This window comes from Nuphar pumila, chromosome 4 (genome assembly GCF_984573655.1).
Source record: "Nuphar pumila chromosome 4, dmNupPumi1.hap1.1, whole genome shotgun sequence".
Classification (NCBI taxonomy): domain Eukaryota; kingdom Viridiplantae; phylum Streptophyta; class Magnoliopsida; order Nymphaeales; family Nymphaeaceae; genus Nuphar; species Nuphar pumila.
In genome coordinates, this window is record NC_143252.1 from 120712376 (window position 1) to 120737102 (window position 24727).

At 36.3% G+C, this 24727-nt stretch overlaps 1 protein-coding gene across 1 annotated transcript; it reads left to right on the forward strand.

Annotated features, from left to right (window-relative positions):
• Nucleotides 1–9082: 9082 nt before the first annotated feature.
• LOC149840834 (serine/threonine protein phosphatase 2A 57 kDa regulatory subunit B' theta isoform-like) lies at nucleotides 9083–22885 on the forward strand. Its single transcript, XM_090003368.1, has 3 exons — nucleotides 9083–9485; nucleotides 9596–11087; nucleotides 22045–22885. The coding sequence occupies exons 2-3, from the start codon at nucleotides 9825–9827 to the stop codon at nucleotides 22426–22428; spliced, it is 1647 nt and encodes a 548-aa protein (XP_089859494.1). The 5' UTR covers nucleotides 9083–9485; nucleotides 9596–9824; the 3' UTR covers nucleotides 22429–22885.
• Nucleotides 22886–24727: the final 1842 nt, after the last annotated feature.

Sequence of the window (24727 nt, forward strand, 5' to 3'; positions counted from 1 at the left end):
AGATGGGTCCCACATTTTTTTTTCAAAACCATTGTTCTAAAGTTTTCAAAATGAGCTGCTGAAAAAATATTTGTTACATGGTATTTGGGATGCTGTTCATCGCATGGATGAATGTCATCAGAACTCTGACCTGATATTTTCTCATTTCATTACGTGACCCTTTTCTTTTAATGACAAGGAACCTGCGGAAAAAGAGGGGGTCCGTGGGTCACTTGGGACTCTTCACAAACACTAAACCCTAAGTGAACGACTTAGGCTTCAAAGAACACCGTGTATGTATCAGGTCAGAGTTACTTATGATGGGTTAACGTTAGAGGTTCATCCATGTAATGAGTGATCTTATAACCACAAACCCTACCCCTTCATCTTCGTACAAGTGAGACCCACTGTGACACATCAAGTATTTTTTTTAAACCTTGGTAAAATACTTTTAGTTTTATTCAAAAACATAAAAGCCATGTAAAGTTTTTTTCTGAATCAAGGATCACTAGTAAAAAAAATATCATATTTCATTCATTCACAAAATATATAAGTTTATACATCACAATCCTAAAATCCCAAAAAGGTTCCTTAGAAGAAAATCCAAAAATTCATTCATCCATGTGTCCACGAGCCTCTAGTGTCCAGACACTAGGGTTCAAGGCCGTACCTAGGATTCATGTGAGTGGGGGGCAAACAGGGGTGTAGCAAAAAAAAAATTATTTGTGTGATAGTCGGGGGCAGCGCCCCAAAAATTTTTTTTTTGAGATAAAATAAAAAATGGCTACAATTATTAATAAAAATCTATTTCATATGGACAAATCAAACTATTTGCTGCAGTTAGGGCTGGGCTAGGACTGGGCTGAGCTACAAAAATGGATAAAAATCTATTTCATATGGAATCAGGGCTGGGGTAGGACTGGGCTTTTAAAAAAAAAAAAAATTTAACTGTTTCGGGAGGCAGGACTGGGCTACAACCCAGTCCTGCCCCCCCTAGCTACGCCTTTGCTAGGGTTCTATTCTGCCTCTCACTACTCACATGATCAACTTAGAATATGAGCCAAACCAAAAGTTTATTTGTCAAAGATCCTTAATTCTCAAATACGAAGAGTCAACCCCTCTCATAAAAGTTAACATTCAAGTTTACACAACACAGGAGAACAACTCACAAAAGTTGACTCACAGATCAAAGAGCACATACTAAAAAAGAGTTGACCCTAAAAAATAAGCCTAACATTAATAGACCTAAAAAAAGTCAACCCTTAAAATATAGAATATTAACTACACATGAGGAGTCAACCCTCCAAATACAAGAGTCAACTCTTAGAACAAAACGTCAAAACTATATTTAAAAAGCTCCCCAAACATAAGGGTCAACCCTCCACTGTAATAGAACTTCAATTCAAAACAAACAAGTATCGACCTTCCTAACTCAAGAGTCGACCCTCATGGCCAAGGCACCAACTCATGGACTCATGTCATTACTACTTTTACATGCATGGATATTTTATTAAATTTTTTATTTAATTTATTTTGCTTTATATGTGATTCTTATCATATACTTTTTTATTATGATTTTGCTTTCTATCCAAAGAGTATCACTCCCCTGGCCTTTGTGGGCATCTTCGGCATGTCTAAGGGTGTTTATTCAATCAATTACTTAAGTTTTTTAACTCTTGAAAAATATCGAGATACTTGCACCAGAGTTTAGGACCCTTTGTTAATGCATCCTTTTCCCTGAAACACAGAATACAAGACCTTATCCCTTTCTAAACTCAACGTAATGCACTACTAAGAATATTGCAGTAGCTCTACATCTATCTCAAGCATCAGAGTCATAGTCTCCTAATCTCTGTAGCTAGGGACGGTTCACAATTAACCAACTAGTGTTACACCTTTGCCACAAGGTTGGTGCTAATATTTTTTCATATTTGACAAGCTCGCTCCAGCCACATACTTTGGCGAGCTTAATTCAATCCTTTATTATAGCTTGTTATTAATTAATTCTTTATGCTTAATATGGTACTTCTTCGTTATCTCGGGTCAATGCCCACACAATCTATACTCAATTGACATTATTCTTATATCATGCATTCAGTCACGTATTGTACATTCTTGCAATAAAAGAATTAAAATTTCATACTCACATAAGTATTATAACATGTATTGCAACACTTGCAAATACAAACACAGGCAAAGTCGTGCATGTACAAATCACATCGTGTCACACTTGCACTACTAACAAAACAATACTCCTTTTATCAGAAATACTGAAAAAAAAATGCACAAATATATGTATCATACCATGCATACATGCTCATGTACCCATGTATTTCAACACAACCTGAGTCCCTCATCAGAGTACCAAACATAATTTTATGCAACAAACCCAAACATATCATAAACATAAGCCTCTCAATCTGTTCCTAGTGTGATTCAGCCTAAACCCGAACTCAAAATAACAAGAAAATTCATTTGAGAAACTCAAGAGTCAACTCTTGGCTCTCAAGAGCCGACTCTCAGCATTCAGAGGTCAACCCTTTTTTAGAAAGGGTCAACTCTCTGAACCCGAGGATCGACTCTCAAGTGGCTTTATATATTGAACAACAAAGCGGTCGACTCTCCCGTGCTACAAAATAGATCAACCGAAGGTGAGAAATAATAGGGGCCGACTATTGTGTTTGGACAAAGTTGAAAACTATCCAAAAACTCTAAAAAAACAATGGTTCAAGTATGAGTTCAATATTATCAGATTTAATTCTTTACACAATAGAATCAAAACTATACAACAAGAAGTTTTAGAAATATATGTTAAACCAAAATTTTCATGATATATATTAAGCATAATATGAAGTTTCTCAAAAATAATCTCATGATTTCTCAAGAACACAAACTTACAAAAAGCTCTACATGCTGCATACTTTCCAGAAGTCATGAGGGTAGAGCATTGTACCTTCTTGAAACGTGCAAGAACACCCAAAAATACAAATCCAGAAACTATTAAAATTCAGCCCTAATTCACAGGAACTCTTCAATGCACGTAAATTCTTCCCAACAGTAGATTCAACTAATTCAATTCTTCCTCTTTGCAATAATCTTAACAAGTCTTAAGAAGAGAAGAATATGGGGGTGAGTGAGAAGGAGTAAGGGCAATTGTGCTTACTGTTTGATAGTTAAAAGGAGAAGGTGGTAGAGATGGGAGAGAATATATGTAAACATAAAAGGATTACTTAAGGTTAACCCACTTTTTATACCCATTTTTAAGATAGGTTATCACGGCAATTAAAGAGGAAAAGGGTGAGGCTTCACCTGTACACTTGTTACACATAATAAAGATAGATTTGCCCATAATAAAAAAATTTATCTCGAATTTGTTCTTTTTAACACACTTAATTACAAGAATATCATAAGCCTTAAAACCAATATCTTTTTTAGAAATCCCTTCTTTATGCCTAAGACAATAATACCTTAATCTTTATCATTTGTGCTGGGTATGACCCTTAGCCAAAAAAGTTCATCTTTTTTCAGAAATGATGAGAATGCCCTCAAATCCAAATGGGATTGACCCAAACCCAAATTCAACCAGTTTGAGATCCAAAACCACATGAACACATATCTGTCACTGATAAGACAACTAAATTTCATTTAAAGGTCTGGAAAAAGTCAAGATGTTACACCCACAGGTGGGGTGGGGTTTGTGGGTGTAAACACTGGGTGAGATTCAAAACCCAGTGGTACGTTGAATAGTAACTGGTGGGGTCTTAAGAAAAAAAAACCAGTCCGAAGCAATAAAGGGTTTCACTGTCTTTCCAAAAACTCCCCTAACTGCTTGAGCAAATATATATGTTTACTGGTATGAATGAAGATTTCATAGTTTTTTTTTTTTAAATTTCAGCATACGGATGTGATCTAGATGCTTTGTTTTATAGAAACAAACTCTTGGATCATCCAAATACGATGTATAAAAAGATTCTTTTAAGGGGTGAAAATCAATAGCTTAAAATTTTTATAAATATTCAAGCATAAAAAATCTCATTTCTTGATCCGATTACAATGATTCAACTGTCGATTCCTAGCAACTGAATCATGCCAAATGCATATGTAGGGTTATATTTGTAAAAAAAACCTATGAAAATCTGGATTCATACAAAAAAAAAAACATATTTGGTTAGTAAACATACTCTAGTTTTCCTATATATATAAAGTTTTGGTATGCCCTCATCTTAAACTATTTAACTAAACGATCAAATGCCAATAATTGTGATTTACATAATTTGGTTAATAAAAAAATATTTTTTTCATGATAAGATTGTGATGTGTAAGAAGGATTTTCCAGTGTCAAGAATCAATGGCTAAAAAATGCACTAAAATTTTATGACTTAAATAATCATAATTTTATTTCAAGAAAACATGATCCAAGTTGTAATTCCCAGCAAATAAACTGACCAGCACATCCATATAGGGTTTCATTGGGTGGAAAAAATCTTATTGACCATTGTGCACACCTGCTACAACCCACACACATAAAGGAACCTTCCATCAAGGTATAAAATGTATAATGAACAATCATCAGACGGCATTGTTCAGACTCTATACATTGGACTTTTATCATTCATTTAGTAAGGAACATGTTTTAGGCAATTAACTTTTGATATTTAGATGTGTTTTTTAAAGTGCCAAAAAATCAATGATCCACTTACTTTGTATATAAAATTTTTAAATGCATTGTGAGCCTCAATTTTTCTCGTCTTGGAAAAACATGTCGAGATCTTGTAAACTATCTATGTAAAAGCATATTTTTTTAAAATAAATTATAAAAACAAATATATAAAGTCCAATCGGCGAAACACTCAAACGTAGGAGATGGAGAGCCGTTCAATCATTATTAGTTATAGATTTTGAGCTTTCTTTTGGTTGGATGATCCCTCTTCACTATATATATATATATATATATATATATATATATATATATATGATGCAAACATGCATAATGAAATATGAAATATGCTAAATGAAACATGTTAAATGTTTTTTTTTTCTTTTTCAGTGTTCTTTTCACGATTCTAACCTATAGATGTGTTTGAGATAGTCCATTTACTAGGAATCGATACCAGATCATGTATTTTCAATGAAAAAATGACATTTGAAGACTAAAAAATTTATAATGATTTTAGACTTGATTTTTCCAATCCTATAAAAACTCACCCATGAATTGGAATTGAAGACTTCAAGAGCAGATCCCTATAAATTCAAATGGATCATATTGGTATGGTCAGAAATTTAAAATTAAAATGAACCGACCCAACTGGATGTAGCAAAACTAGATTTTGATTCGGATTTAGAGTTGGGTAACGAAAAAGTAGTACCAAACTTGAATCCGATTAACTAATCAAAAATATATTATATAAGTAATCAGGTGAAACTATCCACTGGATTGGATTGAGAACCTTCATACAATTTCTTAATTGGATTATTAATCAGATTCTATTTGCTTTACCAAATCTGGCTAATAAGATTCAGATTCAGTCTGATCTCCGGCAAAAACTCAATCCATCGACATCCCTACCTTGCCATTGTCAGGTCAATTTTAGACCCTTTGTGACCAAAGAAAATCACCCTATTTGGCTTGCACCATTTCGGCATTGGGGTTGGCCGAGTCCACGTCCAGTCTGAAGCAGGCGTGGTGTAGGCTGACCGTGACCCAGCTAGTTATGGTCCATGTCTGTGAAAACTCCTCTTATTTTTCAGTTCCACATAGAGAGTTGGATTCATGATCTGATCCAGAACAATGGGTATGGATCCAACTTGAGCTGGGAAGTTCCTGGTCCAACAACTCGTTAAGCATGAAAGAGTCCAAGTCAAGAACCCATTGGGTCGTGCTGGTTAATGTGCCAGCATGATTCACAACCCTGTCCTTGAGGTTGGTAGGGGAGGGAAGGAGTCAAATGGGTAATGCTGTCAGGGAACAGCATGGCATTAATTAGGCCTTGCCGGTGTTTTTGGTTGACACAAATCTGGGGCCCAATTTAGCAGCCCCATAGTCCTAAAGTGATCACAATGATTTTGGACTCGAGGATGCGGGATTCGATTTCGACTAGAAAGTATGATTTATTTTTTTAAAAAAAAAAACGGACACGTAGATGCAGAATTTTTAATTTTTGATCAATAAAAACTATTTTTGAATATTTTAACATTAAATATAGCTTTTATTAAATAAAATTAAAGTATAATAAAATACTATTCAAAAATATTAAAATAATGTCGTATGTGTCAATGTTCGAGTCACCGTGTCCGCTCGTGTCACCAGGGAATCCTAGTCCACCACCATCTGCCAATTGCCAAACACTATTCTGTAATCCTAATACGGATGCAAATGGATCAGGTTCAATCATTTATTATTTTACATGTATCCCAATCATGATTATTCAGATTGGATTTGGACTTGATGGATTCGATTCTGTTGGGATACTCACCGGTACTGGAAGCCCAAAGTAACATTTTTTAAGGGCCAAATCTTGGAATAAAGCCACCTTATTTGAGAACCAAATAATTATTATTATGTTTATAATTATTATTTTGTGTTTACATAAGAACAAAACAACAACATGGTTAATTATAGTAAATGTTGATGTTAACTTGGGGAAGAAAGAATACCTAAAGATGAAAGTGTATGAGAGGGTCGCATGGGCTCGACATAAACCATCAAACATGGAACCCAAAAGGAACCATTTTGTTATTTGGCTTGCAGTTGGGTCAGCATGTATGCGTTCCATTTAACTTCCCCACTTTTTGATTCAGAAACCTATGGATCTGTCTTACAAGGGGTCCAAGACACAATAAGGTGATGCGAGGTTTTTTCCTAGCATTATCTCAAAAAAAAAAATATTTGTAAATACTTCAAAAATTTCTGCAGCACTTATCTCAGGGCTCACTGATGCCGGTGGTGAGTCTTCTTCTTCGTTCTTCCCTCTTTTCATCTTTCCTTTCTTCTTCTTTCATCATTCTTCTTTTTTGCTCTTCGTTCTTCTACTTTTTGTTCTTTGTTATTCTTTTTTTTTTTTTTTCTTCTTAGGGCATTTTTAGCTGTTTTTTTATTAATTAGGTTTTTTTTTTCTTTGATTTCAATTGATTAGAGATTTTTTCTTTTATTTTCATTGATTTGGGTTTTTTATTTTGATTTTCATTGATTAGTGATTTGAATCAAATTTCTTATTGTTTAGGATTTTTTATTTGATTTTCTTTGATTAAAGCTTTGAATCAAATTTTTTAAATTATGACTTTTTAGTTAATTTGATTAAGGCCTTCTTTGATTTGATTGGAGTTTTTTTTTTATATAATTAGGGCTTTGAATCAATTTTTTTTTTAATTAAGGCTTTTTATAGTTAATTTGATTATGGCTTTTCTTATTTGATTATGATTGTTTTTTATTTTCTTCCGACCCACAATTTTCTCAAGTGAGCCCATGTATGGTGGCAAAGCCATTGTCCAACCCACCCTCTCTCTCTCCATACTCGCGACCCAAACATCATTGTGTCTCTGCACTTAGGACTCGAATGGCGGCACAATCGTCGTTGACCCCCTATGTCTCCACATTTGGGACCTGGATGGTGGCACACCAGCCATCCACCCCCCTGTGTCTATGCATTTAGGACCTGGACGACGATGACACCGCCACCGTTCAACCCCTTTATCCCCTATTTGGGTTGACCTCCTCCCTTAGTAGATACCCAGTGACGACCACATTTAGTGTTGTCCGATCTTGGAACGATGCCTAGTCTGACCATCCTGGGCTAGACCCACCTATAGGATGACTGTTTGCTTGGTCATCCCTACTTGAGACAACCAAACTATTTCGTCGTCCCACCCATCGAGCAAGAGGATAAGTCATTTTCTCACTTGATCTTATCATATCCTATCCAGTTTCTTCCCGTGCGATTTTCAGGAGAGAGGATTCTTCTTTGATAAAACTTTCATGAAGGAAGACTCTTTTGGATTGAGCTCTATCCTTATTTGGAATAGATTCAGATCTATTTAAACTGGACCTGAATCCGAAAAACCCAACAACTCATATTTTATTTAAAATTCTATAAATAAGAACCTCTTCCTAAAACCTAATAATCTTAGAATCTCATACTTTAAGTGTGACAAAGAGAAGAAACCTACCAAATTCATACTTTCAATCTGTTTTGAAGCTATTAGAGAACCATTGTACCTAAGCCAAGGCGTTGATAGACCAAAAGAACTTAAAAATATATTTTTCAGACTTTATTTCAATTTTATTTATTCATTTGATTAGTGCTTATACATATTTTATATTTGTTTGGATACACGAATCCGTGATAGTGTGATACTAACTCTGAAAATCAGTAAACTTGTCTGAGTTTTTACCTTTTCTTAGAGCAAAAGACAGTCAAAACTTGCATGCGGCATCAGCACAATTTCAAAAAAGAATTTCAGCAAATCTGGGTATGTCCTCTCTTTCTCTTTCCCGTTATGGATCACTTTTGTAAAATTAAATATTTTAAAAGTAAATTTTTTTTTTACTAAAGTTACATGTAGATGACTGTAGCAAATATTTGTTTTTATGAAGCATTATTTTATGTATTAAAAGCAAAGCACACTATAACAAATACTCCTGTCGCTAGCGGCGTTAGCAGTTTGACATCATCAATAGAAGAAGACCTTAGGGTTTGTATTCAAACCACAATAGGTCTTTGTGTTCAAACTACAATAAGGGTAGGGATGTAGAATGAGGTTACAGATCAGGAGGGCATGCTACTATATACATATATAATACAACCGCGTAAGGAAGACCGTGTGCATTGATAACAATAAACAAATGCACCAATGGGGGCTACGCTTGCCTGGCAGGAGCACATAGTGTACGTCACCTTGTGTTGGGACGTTGGAAGTTCGAATCCTGGTATGGTTGTATAACTGGTAGGGTAGGGTCTGTCTAACCCAGCTTTCTCTGTCGAAAAAACACAATAAACAAATTCATACTACTTCAATAAAATAAAATAAAAAAAAGGAAAGAAAAGTGAAAAAAGAGGTCGTTTTCAGATTTTGGACGGGACGGGTTGTCTTAAGCTTCATCCTGGGTGGCCTGCCTGATCATAGATGACCAGAGAGAGAGAGAGAGAGATCTTCTTCCCTTGACATAAAGATCACAAAAACTCCCCCTTCCCCATCTCTCTCCATAACTTTTTCTTGGTGCGTGCGTGGGGTGGCACTGTGCGTTCTGTTCTTGTATCTGCAGCCCCTTGGAAGAAAACGACCGAGTGAGACCCATCATCATCTTTCTCACTCTCTCTATTCTTTTTCTGTTTTCCTTTTCCTTTTGTTGATAGAAAAAGCGCGCCCCGTTTTTTCTTTCCATATCTGCATTGTTTTTATCCGATTTCATCAAGAATTCACGAGGAAAGGAAAATATTATTCTTTTTTTGCCCTCTTTTTCTTTCGAGTCGCCTCCCTGTGTGTTGGTGCTATCTATCTGTATTGTTGAGGTCATTCTCATCTCTTTTCCTGGCCTTTCTGTGCCCATCTCGATTGATTAACGGGTACCCACCTTATTGTGTTTTTTTTTTTTCGTTTTTTGCTTTCCTCATCATTTCAGGAATTGGAGATTGCGAATTGTAGATGTATATTTGGCGATAGCCATCTTCTGTTTTTCTTTTGTGCCTGCATCTCAAGCGATTAAGGAACACCCACTTTGGGGATTTTGCATTTTCTGCGCTATTTCATCATTTTAGGAGTTGGGGAGTTGGAAATCCCCATCATGAATAGATCTTTTAGTTGAAGAGATGCCTTTTTGAGGTTTAGGTGGGGAGTGAGAGCCGATAGTTATGTTCAAACAGATACTAGGTAAACTCCCCCGAAAGTCGTCGTCAAAATCGGCGGAGAGCAAAGAAGGAGGGGGGAATGCAGCGGTTCCTCTCACCAATCCATCGAAGATCTTGGGGAGCAATGAGCCTGTCGGGGTCCGACATGGAAATTCAGGTGCAGTTAACGCTTCTTCTTTACCTCGAGCCAGTGACTCTGTCTTGAATCGGGACCCTGGTGCAAATTCTGAAGCAAATGTGGGTGGCAAACTGCCTTCTGTTGATCACATGAATCTTAGGAAGGGGAATGATTACTTGAATGGCCCTAACTACCAAGCTTTGCCGGGCTTCAGGGATGTCCCGAGCTCTGAGAAGCAGAACCTGTTCATTACGAAGTTGAACATGTGCTGTGTGGTGTTTGATTTTTCTGATCTTGCCAAGTTTACGAAAGAGAAAGATATCAAGCGGCAGACACTGCTGGAACTCGTGGATTACATCGCATCAGCGAATGGGAAGTTCACCGAGCCTGTAATGCAGGAGATCACAAAAATGGTAGCCGCCAATTTGTTTCGAACACTTTCGTCTTCGTCTCATGAAAGCAAACCGGTAGAGTCTTTCGAAGTGGAAGAAGAGGAACCCATGATGGATCCTGCATGGCCACACTTGCAGATTGTATATGAGTTCTTTTTGAGGTTTGTTACATCACCTGAGATGGACGCAAAATTGGCAAAGAGGTACATTGATCATTCCTTTGTTCTTAGGTTGTTGGATCTTTTTGATTCTGAAGACCCTAGGGAAAGGGAGTATTTGAAGACTATCCTTCATCGAGTCTATGGTAAATTTATGGTTCACCGACCATTTATTAGGAAGGCTATCAACAACATATTCTATCGCTTTATTTTTGAAACGGAAAAGCACAATGGGATTGCAGAGCTGCTGGAAATTATGGGTAGTATTATCAATGGGTTTGCATTGCCGTTGAAAGAAGAACACAAACTATTCCTTATACGTGCTTTGATACCACTTCACAAACCAAAATGCATTGCTACATATCATCAACAGTTGTCTTACTGCATCACACAATTTGTAGAGAAGGACTGTAAACTTTCTGATACAGTAATAAGGGGGTTGTTGAAATACTGGCCAATTATCAGTAGTTCTAAGGAAGTGATGTTCTTGGGTGAGCTTGAGGAGGTGTTGGAAGCAACTCAGGAAGCAGAGTTCCAGCGCTGTATGGTGCCATTGTTTCGCCAAATTGGTCACTGTTTAAATAGCTCACACTTTCAGGTACATTGGCCTTTATTTCTCTGGTTATTGACCATTGTTGTAGATAGATTTTTTATGTTTGATGATACCTGATTAATTCATTATGCTTGCTTCAATATGTCCATTATGTTCTGTTTTTTATTCTCCTATTTTATAGTTTGTTGTGCTTCTATGCTCTTTTCTGGTCTATCTGAATCTTTTTTTTGTAAGAATCAACAGGTTTTTCTCCCTTCCTAGTCTTTGCTGTTTCCCTTGATGTAGGTTTGTCTGCTTACTTCCTGTTACCCTATTCAATTTGACTTACGTCTCTGTATTGTGCTCTTTGTTGTATGATCATCATTTTTGTTTTAAATAAAATGTGAATTTAGGGACAAATTCTGAGCAATGCCTGTTTCAGTGTTGCTTTAATTTTTCTTGTTAATGCTCTTTGTCTTGGGTATTTATTTTATTCATTCCAAAATTTTGTGAGAAGAGGGATCTTCTTGTGTTATATATATATATATATATATATATATATATATATATATATATATATATATATATATTGTATGTCACGGCTTTAACTGGGTTTGGTATTTCTCTCGTTTGTGTATGTGCTTCTGTTTGAAGTATTTGGGAAATTTATGTTTTTTTCAGAAATTTCTGGGAAAAACTCTAGGAATCTATTTGTGTCCTTTCAGGGACCTTTCATTGTTCTGCATCATACTGTTGCAGTCTGAACTATTCAATAAATGATTTTATAAGCTTTCCAATGCCCAGAACTAGCTCTGAGATTATGCTGAACAGAACTATGGATTTACTTTTAAGCTTGAAATATGTGGTGTTTGTTTACTTGATGGCCTGACTGTACATATAAACGTGCACATTTATATGGACACACAAAAACGCAGATAAATGCTCACATATGTGAACACTTGCATTTCTATTATTTGAGGACGTATTTAAGCCTTTCTTGCCTTCGAAAACTCTTGTTGTTGGGGAAAGATCCCATGTTTGCTAAGTTCTAAGATAGAAACTTGGGTGTATTATGTGATTGATTCCGATGAAGGTTCACTTTACTCTCCCTGAGAGTGCAGAACTGTGTAGGATGCTTGTTCTGTCACAGATATTGCCACTAACAATATGACAATCCTTTGCCAAGATTTTCCAAAACTAGAACTGCTGCCACACTTCCAAAATATAGCAGTCTAACTATACAAGACAACTTGAAAAATTCAAATCTCTCTTTTTTTTCCTGAATCATTTCCAACATTTGATATTTTCCATGCTTTTAATGTATTTTTTCTAGAACAATTTCTGAAATATCTACATACTGAGAAATGCTTGAATATATATATATATAGTCACAGATATCGATTATATTTTCAAAATATCATGATATTAGTGCTGTAAATTCAGCAAACATAATCTAGGTAAAATATCATGATATTTTCAAAATATCACCAATTTGATAATATTGCGATATTATCATGATATTCTTGTGATATTATCACTATATTATCAATTAGTTTCACTGTTTTTATTTATTTTTTACATTTTAAATATGTTTTTCTTCTTTCTTTTACATTTTTTACTTATTTCTTTTATTATTTATATATTTTTATCTAAACATGATATTTTCTTACTTATTTTTGTTATTTTTTATATTTTTTAAGCCTCAATATTTTCTCGAGATTTATCATTAAACCTATAATATTGCAAGAAATAGCTTCACCGAGATATAATCGATAACGATATTTGTGCCTATGATATATATATATATATATATATATATATATATATATATATATATATATATATATATATATATATATATATATATATATATATATATATATATATATATATATATATATATATATATATATATATATATAGCTATGTCACAGGGATTCGGCTAACCAGGTGCCGCACCCGCGTCGACGCGACGTGACGCGGGTGCACGTGCGACATAAGAAGAAGAAGAAGAAGAAGAAGAAGAAGAAGAAGAAGAAGAAGAAGAAGAAGAAGAAGAAGAAGAAGGAGGAGGAGGAGGAGGAGGTGGAGGAGGATGACCTGATAAAAAACGCTCATGTTCAGCATGACCTGATCTGCTTCCGCGTGGGGGAGGGTTTCTCGAATGAGAAACCCTACCTGCATGATGGGTTTGATCTGAATCCGACCCGGGTCCAATTTTTTTTTGCCGCACCCCCGCACCCATGTTTTATAAAGTGCCGCATTCCCGCACTTGCACCCATGTGACAGATATATAGTAATGGGTCCATGCTAAATGAAATGTGCTAAATGGGTTTTTCTGCTCTTTCGGTGTTTTTTTTTTCGCAGTTCCGATCCCATAAATGTGTTGGGCATGTTCGATTTACGAGGAATCCACACATGGATCATGTGTTTTCGATGAAAAAAATGATATTTGGATCCTCAAAAATTTACAAAGATTTTGGGCCGTTGATTTTTCGAACGTTATAAAAACCCACCCATGTGTTGGAATCCTTCAAGAGCTGATCCCCATAAAATCAAGTATATAGATCACATATGTACGGTCAAAATTTAAAAATAAAATGAAAAAACCTGAAAAACTCATTTAGCACGAACCCATTACTCTTTCTCTCTCTCTCTCTCTCTCTCTCTCTCTATATATATATATATATATATATATATATATATATATATATATATATATAGAGAGAGAGAGAGAGAGAGAGAGAGAGAGAGAGAGAGAGAGAGAGAGAGAGAGAGAATGGTCCTACCCCTTTTTTTGTTAGGTCCTGTTAGCACTATCCAAAAATCATACTTTCAGGTATTTTTTGATTGATCTTAGCCGCTAGATGTGTTTATTATTGTTTACTCAATAAAGAACATGTATTTTATTAAGATTTTTTATGCTCAAATGTGTATTTTAAAGAGATAAAAAATCAATGGTTAATATTATACTAAAATTTGATAATAAAATATTTACATTTCTCCATCAAATCAAATTGAAAGAAAGCTTGTTTCATAGTAAATAAGCAATCATAAACATGTCTAACCTATGTCAGAGGGACTCAGCCAACTGGGTGCCGCACCCGCATCGACGTGACGCGGGTGCGCGTGCGGGTGTGGCACCCGGAGCGGTCAACCTGACCTTGGGTGCAGTCAATGCACTCAGGGTTATTTATGTCCAACTTTTGGACTTTATATATATTGCCGCATTTCCGTACCCCCGCACCCAAGTTTTTTGAAAGTGCCGCACACCCGCACCCATGTGACATTGCGTCTAATGGTTCAGATCAAGCAAAAAATACTTGAAAGTATATATATATATATATATATATATATATATATATATATATATATATATATATATATATGAGAAGGTGGTAGTTGCTAACCGCTTTTCTATCTAACCGCTGTGCTAACCAGGCTTTCGAAGGGTTTTTCCCTTGTATTACTTAAATCTAACCGTACTGATGTGTTCGACACGGTCAATTTACTAGGAAATGACACTTGGATCATTTTTTTTGATGAAAAACATGATGTGTTAAGCCTTGAATATTTAGGAAAATCTTAGACCATTGATTTTTTATACCTTATAAAAACCTACCTGCGTATCGGAATCAGATGATCCAAGAGTCGATTCCTACCTGTAAATTCAAGCATGTACAACACATCTGTACGGTCAGATTTAAGGAAAGCATGGAAAAACTCTTTGAAAGCTCGGTTAACTAGAAAAGTGGTTAGTATCTACCAAATGTTGGTGCCAAAAGCCAAATTTGGCTTATTCAGGTTTATGCAGCACAATTAGCACAAGCTCAAATTTAGCTTACTCAGGTTTAAGCTCATGATTACATGATAAGAAAACTATATTAATACAAACTAGTAACATGGAAGCTGCAAGAAACTTACAAAGAGAGAGGCTTAATATAGTAATCACCTTGTAGTATTGCACACGCATACTCAGGGTAGAAGAGAGAGGCGAGAGGAGGAGGAGATAGGAGAGAGGAGAAGATAGAGGAGAGGCACCAGGCGATCTCCCCACGGTACACATCTTTACATATTTATAGAGTTAGAGTGGGAATCTGCTTTTTCTCAGTGGAGACACCTTTCAAAAGGGGAGATGCTTTGTTCTCTTCTTTTGTAGTGGAATTTTGCTTTTTTGGAAGTGGAGTCTTCTTTTTGATAATGGGGAATTCACTTTACTTTATTCCGTTGTCTTGTTATGCACATTATACAACAACAACAAGAACTACGCCTTCATCCCAAAACATTGGGGTCGGCGATATGAACCAAAAAAGAAAATCGTTCTGGGTCTTCCACATGAATCCTTCTCCTCCAATCATTTTTATCCAATGCCATGTCCTCGGTGAGGTTCAAAGCATTCATATCCTTTCCTATCACCTCCATCCATGTCTTCCTAGGCCTACCCCGACCTCTTTTAACTAATATATTTTCCCATTTCTCCACCCTTCTAACTGGAGCATCATTAGGCCTTCGTCGAATATGTCCAAACCACCGTAAACGATTCTCTCTCATCTTATTTTCAATGGGTGCAACGCCTACCTTCTTACGTGTCTCCTCGTTCCGAATCTTATCTTTTATTGTTATGCACATTATAATGCTTCTTTATTCCTTTTGTAGGGTCGGTCGGTCCTCTTCTTTTCACTGTTCATGTTTTTTTTTCTTTTTCAAAAATTGATGGGGTAGATGACAGTTTTTTCTTCTTGTTCTTCTTTTAGTGGAGAGAAGTAACTCAAATACATTGGATAGACTGGGTCCTCACTTGCTGAATCTTCTAAAGAGTTTTCCGTCATTACATTTAAGGGTCTTGCTGAATGTTCTACTAATTCTAGTACCCTTTTGTAGGCTTCAATCTCTAGAATCTTTCCCTGTTATTTTTGGGTTTTCATTAAGATTTTTTTCCTATATTTTCTTTTTAAATTGTCCTAGATTTGGACTTTGATCTGCTTTTATCTTGTCTTTCAAGGATTGGTCAGATATCAAATTTATCCCACATTTTATATCAATTTGTCTAATGAATAGTGGCGGATAAACATTTTTCGCATTAACTTTGAATTCCCATCTCATGATCCATGAGAGTCCCGTAGCTGCACAGAATCTCATCAGCCTGTTCTCCTTATTTTTTGGGAGACCAAAATTCATTATTCGGATTACTTTCCCTAATCTTTTTTTTAAGATCTTCCATCTAGATATCATCCGTTGCTCCAAATTTTGACCACCAATAACGAAAGAACCACATGGGGATGTTCTTGACCTGGTTAATAAATCTAATAAACCAAGAATGTTTCTTTTTGGGATTTTGCATATATAAAACATTAATTCAAGCATCTTGATAATCCCAGTAATTATAATATCTCATGCGATGGATATCAGAAAAAAAATTCTAGTTACATTGGGATCTAATGAAATATCTCATTCGTGTAGAAGCAATATTTTTTCAATGCTCATCTTGGAATAAGCATTCTCATTTGCATGCCAAAATTTTGCACTTTTTGTTTTGATTAGAATTGTTTCATAGAATTTATGATTCTTCCCTTTAATTTTAGGGATAAAATATTCATTGTGGGAAGACATTTTTTCTGAAGATCCTCTGGGGAAAGAGTGATTTCTAGAATTTCGAGAGGTAGAATTTCCTCATCAGCTCTATGGGCTGATTTCTTTTTCTTTGCTTGATTTTATTAGTGGCGTAGATGGGGATTAACTCTCTATTTTTATTATTCTTCCCTGAATAGATTTTTCAAGGATCTTCACTGCATCTTTGTAATTTATTTTCAGTGCAGAAATTCATGAGATACGAACTCAGAAAGTGAATTACTTTCTCCTCTTATATATTCAATGTCAAAATAAAAAACAGATAATATGGCTTGCCATATAGCAAATATTTCTTTTGAAACCAGGTTTTGAACATCTTTTTTGCAAAATTTCTTTGGCTGACTTGTAGTCAACCCTTAACAAAAAAATTTGGTTTAACAATTTCCCTTGAATTTTTTAAATCGTTTTTACAATTGCTATTTTTTTTTAATATTTGAATAATTTTTGACAAATCCTGAATCAAGAAACCTTCAAAATAGTTGAAGGTTAAGGAAGAATCTGCCTCCTTGGACAAAGGATCATTCTGAAGCAATAATAAACATCAAAAGCAAAATAAAAACATTGCCTTGTCTGCAAATCCTGAATTAAGACGCCTTCAAAATAGTTGAAACTGATGCTTCTGAAATTGGATATGGAGGTATCCTAAAACAAAAGGTTGATCAACAAAATCTAGAACAATTAGTATGATTTACATTCGGCGTTTGGAATGAAACCCAGAAAATTTATTTTGAAGGGCGACAACACCTCCGTCGACCTTGCTCCCATGCTGCAAGGAAAAGGGCGTAAGTTGTTCTTCTATGCTGCCTACGATTTCGGCCAGGTCTGACTGACGTAAAAATGTTGGGCGAGTTCCTGTCGGCGGCGTCTCCCCATTCCATCAGATTAGTCACGGAATGTAGGAGCCTTTGCAATGCTCGTTCTACTCTGTCGAATCCTTCATCTATAGTGTTCATGAGACGATCCATGCTACTCTTAAGATTGTCAAGGGACTCGTTAATCTTCTCCATCCCTTGAACAAATTTCATACTCTGATGTTTCGATCAATGTGATGATAGGAATCTAAATGGATTCAAGAAGAGCGTGATCCCTTGCTGCATAGACTAGGGCATTTTCGCTGGTCGACACGATTTTTCAGAAGCGATGTTCAGATACCACTGTTAGAACCCAACCCTAGGAAAGAGTGAATTCTACTAAAGGGCCTTGAGAGAGCAACAAGAGAGCGCATCTTAAACACAAATGGGTAAAGAAAAGGGAGGGGCGTGCAACGTTGGGGGGGAGAGAGAGAGTCATCTCTCCTGATCAGCTATACAAGGAAGCGTGAGGTGAATGGGGGTTTGATGACAAGGGAAGGAGAAAAGGCGTTCCCTTCGGGTCGATGACGTGTGAAGAAGAGATGCGAGGGAGAAATACGTTTTCTTAGAGAACAAGAACACAAACACGAAAACGAACCAAGAACGAAGCTTAGAGAAATCTCTGAATAAATTTCATTTCAAATAAACTATGCTGGATACATCTAATTATATATTTACAAGAGGGCAAGAACGTAAAAGTACAAGTACAGTCTCACCTTAGATGGGATTCTAGGGGGGCATCCCACTAGAGTCCCAACCTGGATAGAACTCCGGGCTAGGCCTGTTTCTTTGGAGAGTCTTGGGAAAAGGATGACTCCCTCTGCCTAGTCCCAGTTGGCGGGACTCTAGCTGAATGGGTCCTGGCTGGGGCAGATCTGGTTGGGTCGGATCTGGGACGGTTCATAACAATGCTGAATCCATCCATGAGGTCGGATTCGATCAAAACAACCTGTGCCATGGAGATTCGGAGGCGTTTGTAAGTAATGGTGCCATTACCAAATGCTACCCTATATATATATCCAGGTTCATTCCTTTCTCAAAAGTTGCAGGCTGATTCAATTATTACATTCTCCCCTCATCCTGTAGCCAAATGGATTAACTTATGGGGTTAGCTTATAGCGAAAAGTGAAAAAAATGTACTGACCACAATGACATCCTGAAAGTTTAAAAGTTTCACTTTCTAAACATTTGGTCAGGGGCAAATATAGGTTTTCTCGATCACCTTGGTTGTGGAAATGGAAAATTCCAGGTGCATGGTTTATATTGTGTCATTTGATAATTTTTGAAAGGTATCAGAAGTTAGGGATCGGGATGTACATTTCATTTGGGAATGACTCTTGGATAATGAAAACGCTCTTATTGAAGCCATACATATGGTTGGCTTCATGCATTTGTGATCTCAATTGCAAGGTTAAAAACTGTTGGTTTGGTGAGGGGCAATCATCTTCTGATGTGGACTCAAAGAATAGGAACTTGAAGAGGGTGGTAAATGTTTGATGGATGCCTTACAGGGTGGGAGTTCTTTGAATCTCATGAAACATATCTCTTTATTTGGATGTGGATGAAAAGATTGCAATCTTCATTGACATGTTATTACAAACTTCTAGTACATCCTTTGAGACTTTCCATTAAAGCAATTTAGGGTAAATGACCTTCTTCTAGGGCCGCAACTCTTGTATAGTTGGTCTTGGATTATGAACCACTAGGAAGGTAATACTAATAGGACTCCTCTTCTAAAGAGGACGTCCTTTTTGTTTTAGAAGGATTTCTATTCCTTTTAAGGCAATAGAAATCCTTTCTAAACAAAACATTAATTAATATATATATATATATATATATATATATATTATCTATTACATTATTACTATCTATTATTTTTTTTAAAACTTATCTATCCAGCTACTCATGGATCTTGGATCTTGGCTCAAAGGGTCCAAAATCCATATCAGGATCCATTTAACACCAACCACATATACATATTATATATATTATATACCTATGATTGCCTCTTCTTTGGTAATCTTAGAGAGATCGGTACAAAGGTTAGTTATTGGAATGTAAAGTTATCACCTTATGCTGGTAAATTAGGTAAGATTAGACATGTGTGCAGCTTGGAGTTTCACAGAATACTCTCTTATAAGGTTCTTAAGTTGATCATATTAACTTTCAAACAGTGTCGACATTTTCTTTGCAATGGAAAAGAGGGATTACACCCCTATCATTTTTATGAAGTGGGATGTTTTATGTTGCCCCAAATTAGGAGTCAAGCTCAAAAGGTTGGAGGATGTTGTTACTGTCATTCATTTGTGATCTCAATCGCAAGGTTAAAAACTGTTGGTTCGGTGAGGGGCAATCATCTTCTGATGTGGACTCAAAGAATAGGAACTTGAAGACGGTGGTAAATGTTTGATGGACGCCTTACAGGGTGGGAGTTCTTTGAATATCATGAAACATATCTCTTTATTTGGATGTGGATGAAAAGATTGCAATCTTCAATGACATGTTATTACAAACTTCTTGTACATCCTTTGAGACTTTCCATTAAAGCAATTTAGGGTAAAGGACCTTCTTCTAGGGCTGTAATTCTTGTATAGTTGGTCTTGGATTATGATCCACTAGGTATGCACATCCTGGAATTGTTAGGGCATCACTGTGATGTTACATTACATGGCAAGCTCATTGCCTCTTTGTGCCTGTGTCAGCAATATGACATGATGTTGAGCTTACTTTATGGGCAAGGTCAGACATGCTTTTGACATGGCCATCATTGTCCATGACTGCTTCCTTTTTTTTTCTTGTGATATAGAGAGTTTTGGTTGTTGCTGTTTTTCTTTGTGGGTTGGTGTTAGTGTGAGTGTTCATTTTATTTAATAATCTTGATGCTTGAAGATGAGGAATTAGAGACTTATGCTCATGTTCGTTGCTCAGGCTTGGCTCGGCTCGGGCTTGACCCGTTTAAGCTCGGCTCAAACTCGTTCGAAAAACTAAATGAGCCGAGCTTGAACACAAGTCTAGGCTTGGTGTGGTTAATTGAGCCGAGCTTGATGAAGTCGCTGAGCTCGATTAAGCTCGGAAAGCTTGCATAAGGTATATATAAAATATGATTGCAAAATGAAACTCAAGAGGCGTGGTGTTAGTCAGTTTCTTAAAAGGTGATGAGTTCGAATCTCCTGCCTTGTAACTTTTTTCTGTATTCTAGCGAGCTTTTAGTATATATAAATTTTCTGGGTCAACATAACCACAACAATGTGGTGTAATGGTGTGTCATTTGTGCATTGTTTTGAGAGATCAGGGATCGAATCTCACTTTCTCATACCCCTTCATTGGTAATTTTTTTTGAAACAATAGTCAAGCTTAGAACCGAGTCGAGTCTGAACAATGCTGTTCAAGCTCGGCTCCGAGCTTGAGCCGAGCTTGAATACAGGCATTTTGAAGCAAGCCGAGTTCAAACAGCCCAGGCTCGGCTCGTGTGCATGCCTACACACACATATACACATGCATGTATGAATATTGATTTTATACACAATTACAATGTGCACAATCACAAGTCCACTAGGGACAATACAAAGAGTCAACAAGGCCTTAATACAAAGAGCCAACAAACACTTAAAAAATAATAATCTTTATTGATAATATGCTTAGCAAAAGCATTAAATCTAGTGAGACAAGGTCCCTATTTATATACAAACAAGAGGGCCAAGATAACCCATATAGCTGTTGGGAAAGGCTCCAACAGCTAGAAATATAGCTGCTGAAGATTTCCAACCATATTCACTAAAAGACAAAACTGAATATAGTTTTTGGAGATTCCCAACAGCTATATTGACTAAAAAACAAAACCGCCCTTTACAAAAGTGTAAAGGACAGAATAAAAATAAAATACATAAAGTACACGAGCCATACAAGCTGAGTCCAAACACTATGTGGCTGTAAACGAGCTGAGCCCGAACAGCCCCTGTTCAGTTTGTTCGGTTCATTTACCAGCCCCACACACGTCTAAAGATTAGAATTGAAACCTCCATAAAAACCTCTTTTCTATTTTTTGTTTCTTAAGAATAATCTTCTATTGAGCTTTTGTTGATTGAGTTTTATGCTAATTTTTTCTTCCTATGTGCTTAGCACATCCTTCTCTTTTTCCTTGTTTCCTCAGATCCTATTATGTTTCTATCTTGTCTTATTTTCAAGGAAAAAGGTTCTGTAAAATGCTTCCTTGGCTACTTCATGCATACTTTAGAAAAAAGCAATATCCATTCTACTTAATGCTAACAGCGTGGGACTTTGTTTTGATTTTTTTTCAACACCGACACCGTCCTTTTTTCTTCATTTGGAAGATAATTTGTCCTATGAAAAAGGATGTTAGATTGAGGCATGGATGTGCATCTCCTGTTTTTCATGCTGCAAGTATGAAAGCCAATGTCTAGAAGACATTAATAATCCTGTACTCTGAGGAAAGTCAATGTGCAATTTTTGCTTGGTTGGAGGGTTCATGCTGCAATATGGAATGCTAGAGTGCTTGTTGAACGAACACCTTTTTGTTTATGCAGGTGGCTGAGCGGGCTCTGTTCTTATGGAACAATGATCATGTTGTGAACTTGATTAAACAAAACAGAAAAGTCATACTGCCCATTATCCTGCCATCTCTAGAGAAAAATACCAGGAGTCACTGGAATCAGGCAGTTCAAAGTCTGACTCTAAATGTCCGGAAGATCCTCTTGGATCTGGATCCCGAACTTTTTGAGGAGTGCTTGCTCAAGTTCCAGGAAGATGAAGCAAAGGAGAAAGAGATTCAAGATAAGCGCGAAGCCACATGGAAGCGTTTGGAGGAGGTTGCTGCATCCAAGGCAATCAGTAACGAAGCTGTTCTCGTCCCCTGCTTTCTGTCATTTCACACAGCTTCAATTAGTCAGAGGCCTACTGCTGGGAGTTGAACATTTCCAACAGCTTAAGTGGTCATCAAGCATGATATCCTAGGGGCAGCTGTGCGTCTGTTTGAGTTATCTGGACTGGAGGATGAGATATCAGTGTACAGGGGACAGACGTATTCAAAGATGCTTGATTTCAATCCTGCCTGCGTGCTAGTTTATCTGTAATCTGAACCAAAGCGACTGTATATATTATATATGCATATCGAAGGGGAATCATTTCATCTTCTGTTTTCATGTTGACATTGCAAGATGGCAATAGTAGGAACTTAATAGAAGCTTGAAGGTGTTGCAGTGCTGCTATTTAAAGTGCTGGGTCGGTTGGTTCATTGGTTGCGGTTCTCTTTTTTGTTGTCATTTTAGAGAATGTCTTGGTAGGTTGAGGCCATTGGTTTTGCCTCCTTACCTACCATCTTCTACGTTTAATTTGTTTCTTGATTGTCATAATCAAAACACTTTTCCATTTCTTGTGTGCGCCTTGTTATATATTTTGATTGCTTGATTTGTTGAAAGCTTCTTTTAATGCTCTGTCTCTCGTTTCTGTGTTGAGCAAATTATAAAAGGTTATATATGGCATACCCGAATGTACAGTGCATTCTAACAAAAAAGGGTAATGTGAGCATTTTCTAAAGGCCTCGCTAGGTTTTGAGCATCAAACCAGGTTTATAGGTAAAACTTGGTTTTGTGCTCTATTTGGATGATACAAAACAAGGTTGACAAAGTTGGTTTTTAGTAGCAATTGAATTTTTCTAGAAAGCTCCAAGGGGGTTGGTGCAGTGGAAGGGGCCTTGGCCATTAGACTGGTGGTCAGGGTGCCATTTCCATAAGTGTCAAACCCCTTGTTTTAATGAGAGCAAGGGATAAAAGTCAACAGCCGAAGCCGGACAATTCCCTAGGGCAAGGGGTCTGCCACCGGTGTACACCGTTGGTCGTATTACAACAGGTTTAGTCAGGGTGACTAGGAATCTGATCTCGAGGGTGGTTTTATCTTCCATGATTTTTTTTTTTTTGGATTTTTCAAGGAGCCATCTTGATCCAATTACATTTATTCATTTCTGATTGGTGATTAACTACAAAATGGCTGAATTAGTATGTTTCCTTTTGTTTTCGGAACATTCAACTATTTTTCAGCCAACCAACAGTTGAAAAATGGTCCGACTACTACCATTTAGCAAAGGATGATACCAACCTAGTTATTCCATGATGGTAGTTGGTCGATTTTTTTTCCTTTTTAAGTCCTTTTTTTGGTCATGTTTTGACCAAATATCGTTTTTTTAAAATAGATATACTCGTACCATCAAGAAAAAAAAAAGATTGTATCCTGAAAAAAAAAAGATGAAACGTAAAGGGTTTTAGTCAAAGATGAGGAGATTAAGGAGAGATGAAAAAATTATTTTGATAAGCTATTTAATGGAAGTCATGCTCAGGATCTTGGAGACACAACCCTATAACTTTCATGTTTTGAGTCAGAATTGAAAACCCTTAAAAGTTTTCGTTTCAAAGTTCCAAAACCAGAACAGAAACTTGCTTTGAAGACTGAAACAACTGAATAATGCATAGTTTTAGAGGATGTTTTGACCTAGAAAATGAAGGATTTCAAAAAAATACACAAAAAATAAAGAAACTAGACAAAAATACCTTTCCAACGATACCTGATTTGCTAAAAAATGACGGAGTGCTGAGATATACCCCGACAGTGTTCATAAAACTTGAGAAAGTCTACATAAAATATGTGCAGACTTCCTCAAGTCTGCATATATTTTATGCAGACTTGAGGAAGTCCACATATATTTTATGCGAACTTCCTCAAGTCTGCACATATTTTATACAAACTTGAGGAAGTCCGCATGCAAACTTGACATCCTCAAGTCATTATATATTTTATTTATGCGGACTTGAGGAAGTTTACATATATTTTTATGAGGACTTCCTCAAGTCTGAATATATTTTATGGACTTCAGGAAGTCCACACATATTTTATGCAAACTTTCTCAAGTCTTCATATATTTTATGCAAAATTGAGGAAGTTTGTATATATTTTATGCAGACTTTCTCAAGTATGCACATATTTTATGTTGACTTCCTCAAGTCCGCATATATTTTATACACTTCTTCAAGTTTTATGAACGCTGACAGAATTATATCTTAATGCTCCTTTATCATTTTTCAACAAATCAGATATAGTCAGAAAGGTATTTTTGTCTAGTTTCTTTATTTATTTATGTATTTTTTCAAAATCCTTCATTTTCTAGGTCAAAACGTCTTCTGAAACAACCCATTATTCAGTTGTTCCAGTTTGAAGAGC